This window comes from Trichoderma aggressivum (assembly GCF_033847375.1).
Source record: "Trichoderma aggressivum f. europaeum strain CBS 100526 chromosome Unknown scaffold_013, whole genome shotgun sequence".
Lineage (NCBI taxonomy): Eukaryota > Fungi > Ascomycota > Sordariomycetes > Hypocreales > Hypocreaceae > Trichoderma > Trichoderma aggressivum.
Genome location: NW_026946379.1, coordinates 788,173 through 805,574, shown reverse-complemented (window position 1 = coordinate 805,574; position 17,402 = coordinate 788,173). Strand labels below are relative to the sequence as shown.

The following is a 17,402-nucleotide window of genomic DNA, read 5'->3' as shown; positions in this document are numbered from 1 at the left end:
TCGACCCCTGTATCATTCTGCGCGTCGTGCCGTACTTCCGTACTCCTGGACGCCAAGCCAACAGCCTTTGTTCTTGTGTCAACGAGCTGTCTCCAAACGAATCAAGAAGATGAATCGTACATTCTCGACAATCCAAAACTAGAGGGATGACGGGGGTTCTCAAGCGAAAACGCAAGCCACCAACAGAACTGTTACACTTACGATGCTGATTCTCGAGTCTGCCGGCAATGACGGCAATGACTGACAATAATACCTATCACAGGACGACATTAGAATTGCGCGAATTATCTGGCCATATCTATCTCCATCGGTATTGATGATTATGTGCTGGGAAAGGTTATTAAAAGAGAAGAAGAAGCACATCTGACCTTCCATCTTCACAGTCACATAATACACCCAGGGCCAGAGAGTTGAAAAGATGGCTGAAAGTATGGCTGAAAGTACACGCAATTCGTAACTGCAAATACAATGCCATATCCGACGCCGGACCTGCCTGGCATTTTAACTGTGACTCTTCATGAAGCGGTTGGCCTATCTAAAGGAACTGTTGACTCAGAGCCACATGGCTATAGAAAGTACTCTGACGGCTCCGAACACAGTCATAATGAGTTCAAAGGGAATATATTTCCCTGCATACACTGCAAATTTCCCCAAGCGCTTGTTGAGTATGACAAGTGCCAGATACCCATCAACTGTTACTGGGGAACCACGGAAAACCCCTCGTGGAAAGGGGACTATGGCAAATGCAAATTCTATGTTACACAAAATACCGAGCTAATCATTTCCCTCTATCATCCAACTGGTTCTAAACTCAGGCAAGACGTGTTTCTCGGATTAGCGCGAGTACGCCCCTTTAATGCATTAGGAGAGTCTACGCCAAAGTGGCTACCGATTGAAGATGGAATTGGTATGATTCGCATTAGTTATGACTACAAATCCATGGAGAATAAGACATTGAAAGAGGTACAATTTGACGGTCGGTCTTATGATGTAGGGTGGAGGCACTCCGGATACATCACTCAGAATACAAAGGGCAAATTTGAGGTAATGTATGCTGGGAAACAGTTTGAAAACGACAAGCTTTCTCTATCCCAAGTATCAGGCGGATTGCCTTGTCGCATTGACCATCCTTTCATATACCCGACTGCATTTTACTTCCAACTAGAGGAGCGGTTACAACTCAACTCTCCATCCGCCATGGGAGGGCACCTTTTTAATCACCTCTTGGAGCAGCAATATTTTGACGTCGACAGATCTCGATTCTATATTGCTGAGATTCTCTGTGCGTTGGAGTATTTGCATGATAAACACCACATCTTTGCCTGGTTAAAGCCTAGAAGCGTTCTACTGGACGGCATGGGCCATATTGCGCTTTGTGGTTTCGGTCTTTTTATCTCGGAAATCAGCCATGGGAGGCCTAGGAGGCAGCATGGACTACCAGAATACCCTGCACCAGAATTACTACTTGGCCAGGGCGGATATCGGATGGCAGATTGGTGGACATTGGGCATTTTTCTATTCGAAATGTTAACAGGATTTCCTCTTTTCTACGATGAGGACCCCAAAAAGATTGCCGACAAGATCCTCAATCAGACCATTCAAGTGCCTGAGTCTTTACCGCAGGCAGCTCAGGATATTATAACAAAGTTGCTCTGTCGCAATCCCAAGCAACGGCTGGGAGCAAAGGGAGGCGCTTCTGAGGTTAAAGCTCACCCGTTCTTCGAGGGAATTGATTGGCAAACACTCATCCAACGCAAATATCAACCCTCTTTTAAACCAAACTATTCCAATTCTTACCTTGAACATCATGGAGTGCCTGAATCACTTGGACCGCCGCCCTCCCCGCCGTTGCTCCCTTTTAGCCTCACCCGACTGTATCCAGAGCATAGGAGCGATACCCAGGCTACTAAAGCCCTTCAAAAGCCCGTCCAGGTGGACAATAATTGGGACCTCGTATGGGAAGACTCTCATCCCCAAGGATTCCATTTTTACAATCGCGCTACAGAAGAGAATTGGCCCATCCTTTCTCAGATTGTGGGATCTATCATGCCTGATGATGTTGAACAGTCGGATGAGGCCTATGTCATTGTTCCTGATCAACGACAGAAGCTCGCCGCCCTCAAGGCAGCATTGCAAGCTGGATACGATAATGCCATCTCACAACTACTGGAATATGGAGTAAACTTGAACGTCCGAATCATGGATAAGTTCCGTGAAACTCCTTTATTATGGGCTACGCAGCGTGAAAATCTTGCTTTAGTGAGGTTATTCCTTGAAAACGGCGCTGATGCGAATTATGGGACTTGTGATCTCGAGGATAAATATGCATTGATAGCCGCCGTGAGAACGGGCAACCAGCGGATCGCAGAGGTTTTATTGGAAAAGTCGCGTCGGGTTATATCCACGATGGCTTTGAGCCTGGCTGTTGATCAGAATGATGGGCCTATGGCCAAACTTTTGCTTGAAAACGGCGTGAGGTGCGAATTCGAAGAAACGGATCGGCGGCCGCCGGAAGAACTAGATCCCTTCGCGGACACCATATGCTGCGACTTTCCCGTTGGAGAACCAGAGGAGTTTATTCATCCACTGTTCCGTGCTGTCATATATGGAAACGAGGACATGGTGAGGATCTTGCTCTCGTATGGCGCTGATGCCAACGTCGGCTATCATGGCCTAGATTGGCATGGATTGAAGATGGACCGGAAGGAGAGCATTAAGTTTGAGTGCGGCAGGGTGATACATGTTGCCATGGAGCTGAGGCAACATAAAATCGTGCAATTGCTGCTTGAGAATGGCGCAGACATCAATCTCGGACGACCTATCTGGGATGCAAGGACTCATCACTGTAAGCCGGTTCCGAGAGATGTTTTTCAAAGAGTAAGAGCCGGTTTAAGGGCAGCAGCGGCAGCGAGGGAAGAAAAGAAGACTGCAGTTGCTGCGTAAGTCGTTCTGTATGGTAGTATAACATAACTCAATGCGTGGTCTATCGTCTCAATATATACACCGGGTGGGCTGTTATCTTGCAATTACATTAATCATCGGTCGTTTTCTTCCCGCAGCTCGTGGTGTATTTGAACTCTATAGCTATGACTCAGATCTTTTCCTCGTTGCAATTTCCGTCGTCCTGAGATGGCGGAACAATGGGCAATAATAAACTTGGGCCAAAGTCTTGCTTTTCACCTGAGTCACAGTTGACACCGTGCCTGTGATCATTGACTTCGTCCCCAGCAGCAAATCTATATGAACGGCACTCTGTAACATAGAAGAAGGTACTGATTAGCCATGAATCGCCCAGACGTAGAGCCTGTTAGGGGCTAGGTGCATTTAGAAGGACAAGTTAGGCAGCAAGGTGCTCATACCGCAAACATCAAACCTCTCGCCCTTAACCAAGAACGCAATAAAGCCACGATGCGTCACCAAGAAGATGTTTTTGTAAGAACGAGATAGTTCTTTGAGGCGCCTCCGAACTGTCTCAGCACGCACGACAGCGCCTTCGGAACTATGAGGCGGGTAATCCCACTCTTCGTGACAGGAGGAGAAGTCGAACTGTGCGAATTTGGTTGCAATTTCGGCGCGCGACACCCCTTTATTGCAAATGGCCTCATCGTGGGTTTCGCGCAGTTCCGGCCAGACCTGGAGCTCGACATTGGTGGAAGAGCTGCTGAGATATTGGTCGAAAATAATAAGAGCTGTTTGAATGGTACGAGTCATTGGAGACACGATTATAAGGTCAGGCTGAGCTGGCAGGCAGACGGTACTGGCTTGTTGAGATCCGACTTCAGTCAGAGGGGGATCTCGATGGGGGTGACCCCGATCAACGCTGAATGGGTTGTGTCAATTAGAATTCGACTGCTTTATGAGATTCTTTGCGTGTCTTTGATGCTTACTTGTGCAGAGCTTGTCCGTGTCGCACGATATGAATTGTCGCCATGTTGTGCTAGATGTCGATGCTGGAGGCGGGAAATTATGCCTGGACGCAGGTAAAAGTCGCCAATTGGTCTGGTGGTACCCCGAGCGTTGGGGAAGATTTGCTCTGAATTCATTGTTAGTGCGCTTAAGAAGAATAACCGCGGGTGTTGGCTTGGAAACAGGGAACTCTTCAATCCGCATGATATCCATATTACAAGCTGTGATGCAAGTACGAGAGCAAAGGCCATTTGGGTGTTGATTTAAAATGAAATGCTAAAACACAGGCAAATTTCGATTGATCGCAATAAAGGAATTACCTAGGTATGAAAAGCCATGATCGACGGGATGCGACGAAGGCTGAGGAACGTTCAATGTTTAGCGTTTTAGTGGACTAAAGAACTTGGACACGATTCTATTGTGTTGCTGCTGCTGTTAAGAATGACCCTCATCTTTTGTCTTGAAGCAGCGGGGTTTTAAGAAAATGGCATGTTAACAAGATGTCATCCACCTAGTTGTTCTAGATTGAGGTGAATGCTTAAATATATTGGACAGAATTCCGCCACGCATCGTTCGTGTGGCCTATAAATGGATATTGAAGAAAATAAAAAACAACAGCATATAATGTCCTAGTCTATCTTTTCACTGGATTCCAGGGGTTGGTTCTTTTCTTCGCTTGTCTCTTTACCCTCAATAGCATCTGTAATTGAGACAATCCCTAGTTTGGCAGCTTCAGAGGCTGTGAAGGCCCCGTATACGTCCACCTCGTCTTGTTTACCATAGCCTTCGACCGGGAAGAGTTTGTTTAGTATGTAAAAGATGGTTGAACTGATGAAGAACCCTGTGTCGCGAAGAGTTAGCATATTATACTTTTCTTGCGTCGAAGAGAATACCTACCGATCAGGAAAGCCATGTAGAACAGCTGGTACAATGCCCTGGGCGCATTTTTTGTCCCATTGGACGTGACAACTAGGCCGCCAATCGTCGGCGCCCATCCACAAAGCCAAGCTGGGATGGCCCTCCAGTTGATGCCGTGCCAGAACCAATATGAGGAATCATACGGTCTATACAAATGGCTGACCTGGATCTTACGATGGCGGAGCAAGAAGAAGTCGGTGGCCATAATGCCCATAATGGGTGAAAGGAAGACTGAGAAAGAACTCAAAACATTGATGAATGCCGAAGCGGTGTTGATCAGCTGCCATGGCTGCACAACCCAGATAGCCACAAACGTCATGATGGCACCGCGACGAATGTTGATATAGTTTGGGAACAAACCAGCAAGATCGATGCCTCCTGCAATTAAGTTTCCACAAACATTCTGGAACATGGACGTTAAAGCAAAGCCAAAAGAGAGAAAGAACACGCCCGCTCGGCTTTTAGAAGATCCACGGCCGCTGTCCATCATGACCATCAAAAGATCAGGCGGATTCCAGTAAATATCGCCGTAGATCTTTTGGGCAGCGCTGGTGGTCACCAGGCCACAGAAACAAACCAGCACTCCTACCACGACACCGGAGAGAAATGACCCGCCAACGTAGTGCTTCCAGCTTCGAGAATATCGGGAAAAGTCGCTCGAATTTGTTAGGCCTGCAGCAAAATTCCCTATCATCTGGTTTATGCCCATCATGATCAACCAACTGGAGTTCCAGGAAGACGTTGTCGGAATTGTCTGTCCGGTTGTCCAGAGGGTACCGGCTCCTTTAGCAGTGGCAAGCGCCCAGATCATCATGGACAGCATGCCAAGACCACAATACAAGGACGTCAGCTGAAATAGAAGCTTATACTTCTCGGGAGCAATGAGCAAGAACGGAGAAGAGAGAACCCAGAAGACAATAAAGCCAATGAATTCGTATCCGGTCGCGGGCATGCTTGCGGGCAAAAAGTTGGCCATGGTGGCGAACGAAGGCCATATAGCCGTAATGCAAACCGCGGCCAGCTTGCCGCCAGTCCAGCACTGCACAGCTGACCAGATGAAATTGAGAAGAATCCGTTGAAGCAATGCAATATACGACGCTCTTAGACCCCACGAGAACCGACTCTGCACCGTAAACCCGACATGGTACTATTAGAAGGGACTCATGTTAGCTCTTGCGATACAATAATACATTTATGGTTGGAATAGACTGGAAACTTACTTTAAGCCCGCACCAAGCAATCACAACCATGAAAAGAAGGATTAACAGGGCACCGATGACGATAACAAGCATGGACTGGCCAACCGAAAGTCCTTGTGCTACATAATGAATTGATCCAGTCAGCTCTCGCCGCATCTAAGCGTAGGGATGGTCAACTTACTCAAGAACGTATTGGGTGTCTGCCAGGTGGCAATACTCAAATAAGATCCGTACCCAAAGTAATGAATCCACTCTGTATGTTGTTAGAAGATACATAATAATTGCAAGAGCCGTAGACATTGTGATGGGAACAGACAATCTTACCCCAGGTGCGGCGGTGGGGAGGCAAAGGAATGAGATCGCGGTTACTCCACGAGTCGGTTTGCTCATGTTGACTTTCGTCTCCATGAAGGCGAACTCTCTCATTCAAAGATTTTAGGCGACGCTTCAAGCTACCTGCCATGATTTTGGACTGGCAGGGTGTGATATTGAGTGAAAGGAAGAGTTATCAAACTGATGATTCCTAGACTTGTTATACAAGAAGGTGGTGGTACCCGATTATCGGAGATTAAGAGGGGTATGTACATGTAGATAAGGACGGGCCTTATCCCACGTATTACTAGATGGATGATAGCTAGACGGATGATAGCCAGACGCGAGACAAAAGAGATACTATTGCGATATCTCATCAATGTGTCTATCTTGCGGGGTAGCTAGAATCCGGGGAAGTACTTATCTCTAGATTATAGGGTGGTATTGTTACACGTAGTATTATATGTTAACCAGGGTATTATCGGCTTAATAAGAGGCCATTTTTACAAGTTAAGTAAAGAATTAGAGCTCGTATCAACATGTCAATTCCGTCGGCGAACCGATCAGGTCTCATGTGGTATGAACATTAAGTCGGCGAAGATTGCTGAAAGAACTATATTTTAGGAGAAATTAGTTCACGCTATTGGATGCCGCTCATATGACTTTGATCATACGAGTATGTTCTCAGATAAGCAAAGGGTTGTTTCGGCAAATGAATCAAGGCGAAAGGTCATGCCGACATTTACATGAACACATCATCTATGTCTGTTTACTTTGATTGCTAATTTAGACTGTCGCAGAAACTAACCCCGGCTGGACGATTTAGCGCCTAAACAGGCGGTAGCCTCCGATTCTGAGGTCTTAACAAAAGACGCCGAGTTCCTAGACCAGAGCTTATCACTCTCAAGTCAAGGTGAAGGCGCAGGCATGAGTCAAGTGTTGTTGAAAGACTACCCTTGGTAGAGTTGACGTATATCTTACTTTTAAGGAGCCAAGTCGGAATCATCTGCTATTGAGCAAGAAATTGCCGGACATATATGATCCAGCAGCCTTAGTGCTATGCGCTATGCTATCAGCCAAGGGAGCGTTACTTCGTCGAGTTAGAATATCAACACCCGAATTGCGGGGGTGGATACAAGTCGGGAAGCTTTAATATGGATTGCCCTTTGATAATTAATTTAGCATCTCCCACCTTGGTCGCCACGGCCTTCCTAACTTGTGATGCCACTTATAGAGCCATATGATCGGTGAACCTACTATCTCTGCTTGGCACACCAAGCCTCAAAGCTAACACCACAAAAGGCATATTCTCTATCGACATGTACTCTTTAGGTGAGTGGATCTATCCCGTAGAGGAGTTGAGGAGATTCGTACAGCGCATTAAAGCGCCATCGAAAGTGGAACTCTACGACGGCATTTAGATTGACTATGCCGAAACCATTTCACTTCATGTTCATCTAGCTCCGTCGCAGTCCCCGAGGCCGGAAAGCGAAGGGTCGAGAAATACCGCTTTGTGCGAATAGTTGATATCATGTTGCCCATAAGTCTCGAGGCAATACAGGACGAGATACAGGAACTACTCTCCTCCCATCATCATCTATGGATAAGTCAGCTTCCTTAGACGCATCTCCTACCACTCTCCATTACTCATTCATACCTCAGGATGGGATCTATCTCATCTTCCAAGCGTCTCCGCGTTGGCGTTGATGTTGGTGGCACGAACACTGACGGAGTTGTGATCGACCCTTCAAGAGTATCAGAGCCTGATAAAGGCATTATGGCATGGCACAAAGCAGCAACAACCACGAACCCTAGTGACGGCATTAGCGATGCCATCACCACAATGTTTACTACGGCCAAAATCAGTCCAGGCGATGTTGCCAGCGTGATAATTGGAACAACACACTTTGTCAACGCTGTTATGGAACGGGATGCCAACCGGCTATCGAAAGTAGCTGTCATCCGTCTATCAGGGCCATTCGGGAAACACGCGCCCCCGTGTGTAGATTGGCCGGATGATATGCGCGAACTTATCCTCGGCTACTACGCTTTCGCCAAAGGTGGCCTCGAAGTTGATGGATCCTTGATCAGTGACATTGATGAGGCCGAGCTAAGATCCTACTGTAAGGAGATCAAGGATCGTGGGATTAAGAGCATTGTTGTGAACGGTGTCTTCAGCCCTATTGACACCGTTGAGCGACAAGAAGAGCGTGCAGCCAAGATCATCAGAGATGAGATCCCTGGTTGCGACTTGGTGTGCTCTAATGAAGTTGCGAACCTCGGTTTCCTGGAGCGAGAGAACGCGGCAGTTCTTAATGCGTCAATTCTGAGCTTTGCAAGGAAGACAATCCGATCTTTCCAAGAGCCGGTGAAGAAACTTGGTCTCGAATGCTCGGTCTTTATCACACAGAATGACGAGACGCTTCTCTCTGGAGAGATGGCCGCCCGCCTCCCAATCAGAACCTTCTCTAGCGGTCCGACAAATAGTATGAGAGGAGCAGCTTTTCTTGTCGGAGAAGGGTTCAACGAGGCTATCATGGTTGTTGACATCGGTGGTACAACTTCAGATGTTGGTCTCTTGTTAGCAAACGGATTCCCGAGACAGCAGGCGGCATATAGCGACCTAGCGGGAGTTCGAATGAACTTTTCGTGTCCCGACGTCAAGAGCATCGCGCTGGGCGGTGGTTCTATTGTTCGCAAGGGCGATTCCATGACTATTGGCCCCGATAGTGTTGGCTACAAGTTAACGAAGGAAGCCGTGGCATTCGGTGGTCAAGTTCTCACGACGACAGACTGCACAGTGTTATCCGATCCGACCATGGCCGTTGGCAATCGAGACTTGGTAGACGGGGCTCTGACAAATGAAGAGATGGTAAGATTCAAGTCCATTGTCAAACATAAGCTAGAGAAGGTAATCGACATGATGAAGACCTCTCCTGGTGATGTTCCTGTACTCCTTGTTGGAGGCGGGGCGATTATTGCACCCGATGTACTGGAGGGCGCAAGCAAGGTTATCAAGCCCAAGTTTGCCGAGGTTGCCAACGCCATCGGGGCAGCGACTGCTCGTGTAAGCGCCGTTATTGATACGGTGAAATCGACAGAGTCAAAGACTACGGCACAATTGTTGGAGGAAATCTCTGCTGAGGCGGTTGAGAAAGCCGTGGCTGCTGGTGCTTTGTCGGATTCCGTTACGATCGCCGAGATTGAAACAATTCCCCTACAGGTAAGTTTTGCATTCTCACTCTCTTCTATTTTATTGCAAGTTATGATTCGAGTAAAAAGTCACTCGTTAGCAGGCTTGGGGCTCACATTAATTGCAGTACATCGCCAACAGATCAAGGTTCATTGTTCGTGCCGCCGGCGATTTTGACTACTCTAGGACAGACTTGGCCACTGTACCCGCTACTAGCCAATATGTGGACGATTTGGAGATGAGTGCATACGAAAAAACAGCCAAGGCAAAGACCGAAAAAGTAACGTCTGAGTTTCAGAGTGAAGCCGACCTACTCGCATATCGGCCTGACGTCCGAGAGCGAGTCTGGTTCATCAATGAAACAGACTTGGGCTGGATCTCCACTGGATGCTATATTCTCGGCAGCGGAGGTGGAGGATCTCCATATGCCCAAATGATAGGCCTTCGTCAGTTGCTTCGGGCCGGCGCCGTGGTTCGGGTTGTCAACCCCTACGATCTGCCGGATGATGCTTCGGTGGGCTGTGGCGGTGGAATGGGCAGTCCGACCGTTAGTATTGAGAAAATATCAGGCGATGAGATGATGGAGGCTCAAACTGAGCTTTACAAGATCTGTGAGAAGCGCCCAACTCATATGATTGCGCTGGAGATTGGCGGAGGAAACGGATTACAAGGAATGATTCTCGGAGCAAGCCTTAATATGGACATTCCCTGTATCGATGGCGATTGGATGGGCAGAGCTTATCCCGAAAAGAGTCAGACAACACCCGTCGTCTTTAACGAGAGATGTCCGGTCTGGTCCCCCGTAGCTATGGCTGATGGAAACGGGAACGTGGTAATTATACCAAAAGCGACGTCTGATCTGCAGGTAGAGCGCGTACTACGTGCCGGGTTGAGCCAAATGGGCTCGCAGACTGGCTGTGCAGACTCTCCTGTGACAGGCGCCGAGATGAAGAGGTGGGTTGTCCAGCATACCATATCTCTCTCTTGGAGGATTGGGAGGGCCGTAAGCAGAGCCCGATTGACCAACCGGGTCGACAATGTTGCGGAGACAATTATCCATGAATGTGGAGGGCCTCAAGCAGCCAAGGTCATCTGGAAGGGCAAGATAGTGGGCGTTGAACGAACGCTCCGTATGGGGCACGTTTATGGAGAGTGTATCATCGAAGGAGCCGATATCGTTGAGCGTGACGATCCCACACAAGAGAACCAGACGCAGTTCAAGGGTTTTATCAAGATCCCCTTCAAGAACGAAAACATCGCAGCCGTCAGAATGGCATCGTTAAAGGATGTATTACGAACAGAGAAGCAGGAAGACGTTCTGGCTATTGTTCCGGATTTAATAGCTGTGATTGATGCTCAGAGTGGCGAGGCCATCGGAAGTAAGTATCTCAAGTATCTGCTGAATTATCATTGGACGTAGACTAATTGGCCACAGCACCGGAATATAGATATGGCTTGCTTGTTGTCGTTCTTGGGATAACAGCTAGCGACAAATGGACCGGCACTCAGAGGGGTATTGATATCGGGGGACCGAAGGGCCTGGGCATACCACATCTAGAGTATGAACCCCTTGGAAAGTTTGTTACGCCGGTGAGCGTCATAGACGAGTTTGATCAAAAATAGAAGTCCTACTGTGAATTTATGCTGGGCCGTGCTTGGATAGCAACAGCAATAGGCACGAGGTGAATCAGATTGTGGCACAGCCCAACATGAGCACGGTCCGTGATGTCCACTTTATGAATCGATGGTCCCTCTTCTCAAGTGCGAGGTCTCTGGGTGCCTTGATTCCTTCGTCCATTCCTTTGCCGGCTTCAACTTTGAACTCGACATATTTTCGACCTCTGGTTACTCGGACGATGCAGATCCCCACGCTTCCGCTCAGGGATGGCACTGCTATTCCCATGGTAGATACAACTTGTCCACCAGGCCATGTCCGTAAGTGACGCTAAAATAATCCTTTCAGCTTGGATTCGGCACTGGGACCACTTGGTACAAGGACAACCCAGAAGATCCTCTGAGTCCGCAGCTCGTTGAACTCTTAAAAGCAGCCCTTGCGCAGGGTTACGTCCATATCGATACCGCAGACTCATACGGAACCGAACGAGAAGTTGGTCTGGCAATACAGCAAAGCGGCATTCCACGAGAGAAGCTCTTCGTCACTACTAAGGTTCAAGATGGATGGGAGAATATTCCAGCGGCTCTGGACGCCAGCCTTGAGAAACTTGGGTTGGAATATGTGGATTTGTAAGACTTCTCACCCGGTACAGAGCATATCTTACTTACGAACTAGCAGATACCTTTTGCACAACCCGTACGTAATCGGTTCCAACGAAGGTATACAAGCAGCATGGAAGGGACTTGAAGCCGTCAAAGCGCAAGAAAAAGCCAAGTCTATTGGCATTTCCAACTTCCAAAGGCATCACATCGAAGCCCTTCTCGAGACATGCACTATTAAACCGGTTATCAATCAGCTAGAATTCCATCCCTATCTCCAACGCGCCAATAACTTTTTGCCTTGGATGCGCGAACATGGCATTGAGGTATCGTCCTTCAAAAGTCTGGCGCCAATCACTGTGGGCAAAGGAGTGCCACTCGAGGATCCCTCGCCACTTGACGAGCTTCTTCCATCACTCGCAGGAAAGTATAGGATGCCAGAATCTGCGGTATTGCTGAGATGGTGCATTGAACAGAATATTATTCCTATCACTACAACGTCTAATCAGTCTCACCTCAAGGAGTACATCATTGCTACTGAAGTGAAGCTGGAACCGGCAGATGTAGAGGAAATCAGCCAGGAGGGGTTCAAGCATCACTTTAGATGGTGGGGAAAGAAATTTTTCGAACCTGACGATAGATCTTAGAAGCTCCTAGACAAGAGTAAAGGAATAATGGAGCCATAGATTTCCCGTCGTCTGGAACTGGTCGTTCCTACGTGTGATTCCGCATACCTGGTGACTTTCTTGTCCGAATCGATTACCCAAAACGAGGCCCCAGAACTTGACCAATCGTTGTTCTTTTTACGAAGCAACTCAAGTAATGCCGACAGAAGAGATTAACAGCATAGCTAAATCTGCGACGTGGCAAATTAACCTGCTCAGCTTGGGAGCCATCCTGCCCCGAGCAGTGGCCAGAATGAAGACAGTGAGCATTCGTGAATTTCCCTTCGTTTCTACACTTCCGCTAAGATTGCTCGCTGTTATGGATGCTCATCTAGGTACATGAAGAGTAATCCGGGCAAAAGTTACACATAGGCCGAGCTATCATAAAGATAACGGTGGTCTATGAACTGATGCATTGCCACCTTAAAGCACATCAGGCTTGGTAGAGCTCTAGGGCGCCAACGGACTCTACAAACTTTCCATGGTTCATGCAGAGCCGATGCCTGTTGGAAAGGAAACCCCGTCGAGCACATCTGCAGAATTGTTGGGTGTCGCAGCATTCCTAAACTGAGGCTTTGACCACCAAAGCTGCAGGTTAATTTTTGTATCCGTGAGGGGTTCATCTGTGCCTCATGCAGGCTACATGTACGTGTTTCTCCCTCTATAGATCCCAATGGCCGTATGAATGACCTTGATCGCCTCTGTAGCCTGATACATGCAATATCAGGACGCCAGTCACATCGGTTTATAGGTTTTTTGCTTGAGCGTGTCGTGGACGTCTTCCGATCAGTCTCAATATATATCAGTGCCGTCAGTTCATCGACAAATACCCGCTAACATGGTAGGATCTAAAGTCAGCGCTTTCTCATAAGTTTGCCCGATTATCTTTAGGACCGATGCTGACGATGAAAACCAGGAAACTTCGGAATACGTAATGCTCCCGAGAATGGAAAGCCTGTGTCACAATTTGCTGAACGATGTCGGCAGATTCTTGACAGCGAAGATAATTTTGAGAAGACGGATGATAGAAGCTTCGTTTCAGCTATGAAATCGAATGCCGAGCTTGTGCGGCTATATGACATGCATTTCGCAAACTTATCGCCCTTACCTGCCTCCACGCGCTATCACACTATACCCTTTATACGGAATCCCGAATTCTTTGGCCGAGAAGACATCTTAGATAGGATTGAACAATCTTTCCGCAAACAGCCAATCCGTCCTACTTCAATAGCTCTCTGGGGAGCTGCTGGTATTGGCAAAACACAGATTGCATTAGAGTACGCGAATAGGCTCTGGTCGGAAGGATTCAATGTCATTATCTGGATCTCAAGCGAAACAAACGCCGAAAGGGCAAAATCCTATAGCGATGTGGCCAGACACCTTCAATTCAAGGAGTTTTCCGAGACCAATACCCCAGAGAAAAACCAACACTTGGTCTTGCAGTGGCTCCAACGAACAGATGTGCCGTGGCTTCTTGTATTTGACAACGTGGAAAGCCAGGTCGACTTACAGAGCTACTGGCCAACTTTTGGCCAAGGTAGGATCCTTATAACTTGTCGCAGTGAAATTCTTGCAGGTACAGGAGTCATCGCACGACCTCTTGAAGTCCCGCCTTTCACAGTGTCAGAGAGTACAGAAATGATCCTCCGAATCACCGAACAATTTGAAGCAACAGAGGCAGAAGTCCAGGCAGCAAGGGAGGTTTCCTGTGAGCTTGGCCTGGCATTAGCCATTGACATTACGGCAAAACAAATTAAAAACTCTCGCCGTTTCAGATCTGTCCAGGATTTTATTCCGTATTTGCGGCGCGAGCCGAAAACAGGATACACACGATCGAAGCAGTCTAAAGGACGGGATGGCTACTGGTACCCACACGATCTTGACAACATTTGGCGTATAGCTTTTCATAATCTGAGTGAAGATGCGACGATACTAATGAGTTTGATTTGCATCTTGAGCCCTGAATCTATTCCACAATATGTCTTCCAACCAAGAGGAACGAGCATGACAACTGGGCTAGACATGTTAGAAGATGTTGACAGGTGGTTATTCCACGTCCACGAGGCATTGCATTACGTGCTAATAATAGCTTCACAGGGTTGAAGATGCTAAGAGTGAACTACTTGACGCGTCACTTGTCAGAATCAACCCCGAGACCGGCTTGATGTCCGTCCACCGTCTCTTACAGCATGCATACTTTCTGGACATGTCGACAGCAGCTCGCAAAATATCCATTCATAATATTTTAGTATTATTGCGAGCTTACTTCCCCAAGAACGACGGAGCAAATCATTTTTATTCCCAATGGAATCGCTGCGCTGCACTTCATCATCACATCCAGGCTCTAAGAGACAAGGTGGCTGCCTTGAAGCTCACAGAGCCACTGGAAAATGATGACCAGAAACTATATACTGAGCTCATAATTAATGACATTTGGTGTGTGTTTTTGGTAATAAAAATCGGTGGCATTATGTCTCATTGACTAGGGTCTAGGTATATGATTGAGATTCAGCATTTTTTGGATGCCGAGCGCTCCCTCTTGTCTCTTTTAGAGACCGCAGAGAATGGTTCCGCATTGGCTGCCAAAGTCCACCGAAGTTTATTAGGGCTTTATGAGAGAACTGGTCGCAGCATTCTTGCTAAGCGTTCTGCGTCCTTGGAATTCGACATCGTTGTTAAATATTCCTCGAGTACGAGCAACGATGTTGCTAATGCCTGGAGCAATATGGGTTACACAAGAGTCTCTGTCTTCGAGGCTTCAGATGCAATAACCTATCTTGACGAGGCGGTTTTGATGGCTAAGACTGTACCTGAGCTGAGCTGCTACCAACAGTTTAACATTGACCGCTTCTTGCGAAATAGAGGACGCGCAAACGCGCAATTGGGCCGTTTTGAAGACGCCTTGCGTGACTTTGATGACGCGGAGGGCTACCAGAAGAAGATCCATGGGCCCAACAGTCACTATGATGGAGAGTGAGTTCGCTCCCTGTCTGGGGTTCTTATACTAATAACTGCTGACGCATGCGATCTATCAACCCATCTAGAACTCAATATGAGCGTGCCAAGATTGAAGCATGGCGTGGTAATCTTGAAACAGCATACTCGCTCGCCACAAAAGCTCACGATCTGGTATCCGCAGGCAAACCTACGCACGCAAGTGTGATGGCTGCACAGTACCGGCTGGGATGGATCGCTATGCTCCAAGGAGAAAATGAACTTGCGTTGCAACACTTTGAAAAATCACTAGTTATTTCAAGGATGAATGAGCAGCATAGAGGAAACTCGGGCGAGTCGGCGAGAATCCAATGGCGTTTGTCACAAGTTTTGGAGCGCATGGGCAGAGAAGAAGATGCACTGAGTCTTCGAGAGGCCTCTGTAAAGGTCAAAGCAAGTCTGCTTGCTACTGGGGACTACGCTCAAGTTGAAGACGAGGAGAGTTCTTGGGATGCTCTAGTCGGCTTGCTATATCGTTGAAGAAGTTACAATTGAACCCCATTTTATGTTGGTTGGTAGGCGCAAGCCATAATAAGAGATTGGTACAGCATCTACTGGATACACTTTTGCTACCCAATCGTTCTGTCGGTTCTATTCACGTCACTTTGTTACGAAGATGCGGATATAGCGTTCACTCTACGACTTTAAGCACAGCGCACCAAAGTATCTAACAAAGTCAAACTTATTGTATCTCACGGTATTCGCTATGCATTTGAACCAGAACCAAAACAGAAAACCTTGTCGCGACGCTGCTGCATTGTTTTTCACTCTTCGCATTGATCCGAGTTGCTGTGGTCACGTAGATTGGTGGCCCCTTGGTCTGTGTGGTCTGACTTGATATCTCTTCGCAAGAACACCACAAAGTCGTCCACGCCCTGCGGCTCATTGAACCAGTGACCTCCGCTTTCATATTCATAGAACACTACTACGCTGAGACCTAGATTCTCAATGAAGTCGCGCAGAAGTAAACCGCTTTGAACACTGATAATGTCATCGTCACGGCAATGCTCGAGAAGGATCGGCGTCGACTTCAACTGTTGTGATGAAAAGGACATCTGCTGTGTATCGTCACCAAGATATAATCGCTGCATGGCAGCTAGCTTTTGATCAGCTTCTTTGTGGACGAGCTGGATCTCCGATGAGGCTTGATTGGCAAGCGGTAGCCAACTGGAAAACCCGCATAGACCAGCGAAACCTCCTTTGCCATCGGCGAAGAATGCGGCTAAAGCACTGAGAGAGAAAGATTTGTCAATAAGACTCTGCGGGTTGGATGGAAAAGTTGGTCTTACGTTGCAAAGCCTTGACTGATTCCACCCAGAAATACTTTGTTTCTTGGCACAAGCAGCTCCTCCTGTCTGATCAATTCAACAATTCGACGGACACTCGATCGTAAACCGGGGACTTGCAGCTCGGTGCGCTCCTGTTGATCCTCCACACTCCACATATCGAACCATTGGGACATTTTGATCCCGAAGCGCTCGGAATGAAGCAAATTGGCTTGTGGGAATACCCATCGGACTGTAGGGAATAGATTCGGCAGCGTCTGCTCTGTTCCTGTGGCCTCGCATTCGAAAAACTCGGTGGCAAATTCCCCTGCTTCACTATCACGGCCGTGCAACAGGATAATAGTGTGGGTGTGGCCCGTAAGGGGGTCAACGATGGTTGGCGGGGAAGCCATTTTAGCACAGAAGTGGGATATATGATGTTCGATGCAGAAGCTGTATAGACTTCTGGTCTATAAGACAAATGGGTTGCTAGCAAGAATTTGAAAATGGTGATGGATAATGTTTGCAAAAGATGGGTTGGGGAGAAGATTGCACGCTTATATAGCAGTTCCTTTAGGTCGGGCATTTGCGGTGCAAGATTGATCCTCTCTGACCCACCAATGCTTTAGAACTTTATCTGTGCCTCCACTTTAAGGCTTGAAGGTATGAGCTTCCTGTAGACCTGCCTAGGTATATGGGTAAGTAGTACCCGTATACTATGAAAACCTTAACACTA

The 17,402-nt window shown here is 47.6% G+C and overlaps 6 protein-coding genes across 6 annotated transcripts; 3 read left to right on the top strand and 3 right to left on the bottom strand.

Annotated features, from left to right (window-relative positions):
• Positions 1-468: 468 nt before the first annotated feature.
• On the top strand, positions 469-2,943 carry Triagg1_4377 (uncharacterized protein; the record flags this gene model as incomplete). Its single annotated transcript, XM_062898773.1, has 1 exon — positions 469-2,943. The coding sequence occupies one exon, from the start codon at positions 469-471 to the stop codon at positions 2,941-2,943; it is 2,475 nt and encodes an 824-aa protein (XP_062756884.1).
• Positions 2,944-3,276: 333 nt separating this feature from the next.
• On the bottom strand, positions 3,277-3,931 carry Triagg1_4376 (uncharacterized protein; the record flags this gene model as incomplete). The annotated part of the gene is made up of 3 exons (XM_062898772.1): positions 3,277-3,314; positions 3,360-3,820; positions 3,888-3,931. The coding sequence occupies 3 exons, from the start codon at positions 3,929-3,931 to the stop codon at positions 3,277-3,279; spliced, it is 543 nt and encodes a 180-aa protein (XP_062756883.1).
• A 604-nt stretch (positions 3,932-4,535) lies between these two features.
• On the bottom strand, positions 4,536-6,486 carry Triagg1_4375 (uncharacterized protein; the record flags this gene model as incomplete). The annotated part of the gene is made up of 5 exons (XM_062898771.1): positions 4,536-4,747; positions 4,804-5,971; positions 6,045-6,142; positions 6,205-6,276; positions 6,348-6,486. 5 exons carry the CDS (start codon positions 6,484-6,486, stop codon positions 4,536-4,538), a joined length of 1,689 nt encoding a protein of 562 aa, XP_062756882.1.
• Positions 6,487-7,998: 1,512 nt separating this feature from the next.
• Positions 7,999-12,389, top strand: Triagg1_4374 (uncharacterized protein; the record flags this gene model as incomplete). The annotated part of the gene is made up of 7 exons (XM_062898770.1): positions 7,999-9,558; positions 9,656-10,907; positions 10,964-11,118; positions 11,232-11,432; positions 11,492-11,772; positions 11,822-12,191; positions 12,252-12,389. The coding sequence occupies 7 exons, from the start codon at positions 7,999-8,001 to the stop codon at positions 12,387-12,389; spliced, it is 3,957 nt and encodes a 1,318-aa protein (XP_062756881.1).
• Positions 12,390-13,245: 856 nt separating this feature from the next.
• Triagg1_4373 (uncharacterized protein) lies at positions 13,246-15,881 on the top strand (the record flags this gene model as incomplete). Its single annotated transcript, XM_062898769.1, has 5 exons — positions 13,246-13,248; positions 13,395-14,449; positions 14,505-14,843; positions 14,901-15,380; positions 15,452-15,881. 5 exons carry the CDS (start codon positions 13,246-13,248, stop codon positions 15,879-15,881), a joined length of 2,307 nt encoding a protein of 768 aa, XP_062756880.1.
• A 284-nt stretch (positions 15,882-16,165) lies between these two features.
• Triagg1_4372 (uncharacterized protein) lies at positions 16,166-17,079 on the bottom strand (the record flags this gene model as incomplete). Its single annotated transcript, XM_062898768.1, has 2 exons — positions 16,166-16,631; positions 16,691-17,079. 2 exons carry the CDS (start codon positions 17,077-17,079, stop codon positions 16,166-16,168), a joined length of 855 nt encoding a protein of 284 aa, XP_062756879.1.
• Positions 17,080-17,402: the final 323 nt, after the last annotated feature.